Source organism: Petromyzon marinus, chromosome 35 (assembly GCF_048934315.1).
Source record: "Petromyzon marinus isolate PM22_M1 ecotype Great Lakes invasive population chromosome 35, UKy_Petmar_22M1.pri1.0, whole genome shotgun sequence".
NCBI classification, from domain to species: domain Eukaryota; kingdom Metazoa; phylum Chordata; class Hyperoartia; order Petromyzontiformes; family Petromyzontidae; genus Petromyzon; species Petromyzon marinus.
The window spans coordinates 2349615-2352521 of record NC_133701.1 but is presented as its reverse complement, the minus strand read 5'-3'; the positions used below and the strand labels follow the sequence as shown (position 1 = coordinate 2352521).

General features: G+C 45.2%; 1 protein-coding gene across 1 annotated transcript; it reads left to right on the top strand.

The window, feature by feature from the left end:
- The first annotated feature begins 375 nt into the window (after positions 1-375).
- On the top strand, positions 376-1849 carry LOC142929792 (trypsin-2-like). Its single transcript, XM_076071757.1, has 2 exons — positions 376-689; positions 1402-1849. The coding sequence occupies exons 1-2, from the start codon at positions 544-546 to the stop codon at positions 1847-1849; spliced, it is 594 nt and encodes a 197-aa protein (XP_075927872.1). The 5' UTR covers positions 376-543.
- Positions 1850-2907: the final 1058 nt, after the last annotated feature.

Below are 2907 nucleotides of genomic sequence, written 5' to 3'. Positions count from 1 at the left end.
TGAATTATACCCAAGTGCAAGATGGGACGCATTTCGGTTTTTGTTCCCAAGCGATCAGTGCTAATTCTAAATTCCCTCTGTGGGGCCCATATTGTCCATCAGACAAGAACGACGATTGAGCAAGTGATGCTACATTTCTAGTAACCATAGCGGAGTGCCTTTTTCTGCTGGAAGTGAGCTTTGTAATTGTGTTGATGGTAACATTGGTGGTGATGATCATCACGGAGACAGCATAGGCGGATCAATAATATCCCCAAGAGGGGTATTCATGAATGTCCATACTTTTAAATAGGGGCTTACATTAATACTACGGCTTTTTTCTGGTAAATATCAATAACAAAATTACTTTTGGACTCAGGGGGTGGGAGTGGGGTAGCATTGCCTCCATTAATTCCCTTGGATTCTCCACTTGGCCTTATAGACGATGTCGATAGTCATGATCCTGTTGACGATTAACCTCATGATGAATGTTGGGTCTGAGTAATTGACCGTGGCCAGGATACTAATTCACACTCTGCTTCGCTGACAGCGGCGGCCTCATACATGTATGAGGACCACATCGTGGGTGGCTCCGAGTGCGCTGCCCACTCGCAGCCGTGGCAGGTGTCCCTCAACATCGGATACCACTTCTGCGGAGGCTCCCTGATCTCCAGCGAGTGGGTCGTGTCTGCCGCTCACTGCTACATGCCGTGAGTTTGCTGCGCGCGGACATGAGCTAATGTCGTTGCATGCTGCGTGTCTGGTGGTCTCAGTGAAGTAACATCGACTTGTGTAAAATGCAGTGTACACCTACAACCTGGAGATCACGACCTTATCTGAAAAGAACTTGAAGATCATATTGTTGAACTAAGACCTAGCCACAAATAATATTCATTTGAGCTTCACCGATAGGGCAGCAGTGTTACAGCTGGTAATATGAAGAAGCCGATCATATGATTTTGAATGAGACCCATGCGAACAAACGAGAAAGGGCTATGATCAGATTGCAAAGGTATGCGACATCTTCTTTCCACAACAAGGCGATGTGCCCCAGCAGTTTGTTTTCTTTAGACGATTATACCAAATAGTTACACCACTTGGCAATCTACCACACTGGTCAATTTCGGTCTGTGACGGTGGGAAGTGTAGATATGATGGCATAGAATTACAGTACAACCAATCTTACCATACGTGCTAGTTTTGCCATGTTGATGCTTGAACTTACCATTCGGAATTTGACCATGTACAGTTTTATTTGGATTGTTTTGTTCGTGTTTTCTTGTTATTGCTGTAACCAGGTTTCTATTGTGTGACCAGATCCCCATAAAGGATTAGCATTCATGGGCCAATGGGTTTTACCTGTGCCAAAATAAAAACCCCCAAAAAACCTAAAACCGAAATTTAAGCGATCCCATATGAATAAAAATCATCATCACTACTGTCATCCACTTCCTCCACCCCCAGCGCGCCCAGCATCTCTGTGCGCATCGGCGAGCACAACATCTTCGCGTCCGAGGGCACCGAGCAGTGGATCCAGGCCTCCAAGGCGATCCCCCACCCCCAGTACAGCTCGGCCACCACCGACAACGACATCATGCTCATCAAGCTGTCCTCGCCCGCCACCCTCAACCAGTATGCGCAGGCCGTCCCGCTGCCCTCCTCCTGCGTCGGCACCGGAGTCATGTGCACCATCTCCGGCTGGGGCGAGACCCAGACCAGCGTCGGTGAGGACTCGGAAAATCATCTGGCCACATGGCCGGCCTGCTCTAGACCAATTCTTCGAGCACATCAATTCCATACACCCAGCCATCAGATTTACCATGGAAGTCGAAATAGATGGCAAGCTACCTTTTTTGGATGTCCTAATTAAAAAGAGACCTGATGGTTCAATGAGCCACTCTGTCTACAGGAAAGCTACCCATACGGACCAGGAACACATAGGCAGTGAACTCAAGCACGTACACCAAGCTCTTAAGGCTAATGGTTACTCCGACTATACAATCCGCAAAGCTATCACTCAAACCATGAAGAAGGACCCTCTTGAGGAGCCTTTCACAACCATCACTTTACCCTACATTGCGGGGATCACAAAAAAGATCTCCAAAATCTTGAATAAACACAAGATCCAGGTCCGATTCAACACATGACATAAAATCCGTGATCTGGTTCCGTCTGTAAAAGATGTGATTCCGGACTTACAGTACCCTGGCGTCTACACACTATGTTGCCTCTGAGGTAGTAGTTACATTGGAGAAACCAAACGACATGTCTCGGACCGCATTCGTTAACACAAAGCAGACCTAAAACACGGTAGGACCAACATCTCAGCTGTGGCAGATCACTGTTATAATTCAGTAGGCTCACATGACATTGACTTCTCCAAGACAGAGGTTCTTTGCAAGCCATCTGGCTACCATGAGAGATTCGTTCATGAGGCTATCCACATATACAAGCACAGAGACAATTTCAACCGAGAAGATGGATTCTGGCTTAGGAATCATTGGAAAGATTTGAATAACCATTTCAGGTCTTAATTGATTGTTCACGCTTACAGTGGCTTTCAGACAGCATACATTAAAAAGAAAAAAAATTCGTCTCCCCCCTCCTCTTTTCAGAACATAGATGGACTAGTCCGTCTAAATAAAGTGGCAAATCACTGCGCGTGGCGCTAACGTTTTTTTAAAAATAAATAAATAAACACACCGTTTGAAAATAAATAAATTTATGCAAACCGACACACCTGAAGACGACCGTTTGTGTTATGGTCGAAGCGTCGTGAGAATTTTTATTGTTTTATATATATTTTATTATTTTGTTGTTTCCCTTCAACGTGACTTTCCCGAAAGAACTAAGAATAACATATATTTAGTTCAAATTGTTCATACCAACAAAGTGGGCAGTTGAAGTAATTTGCTTTGGGCATGTCGA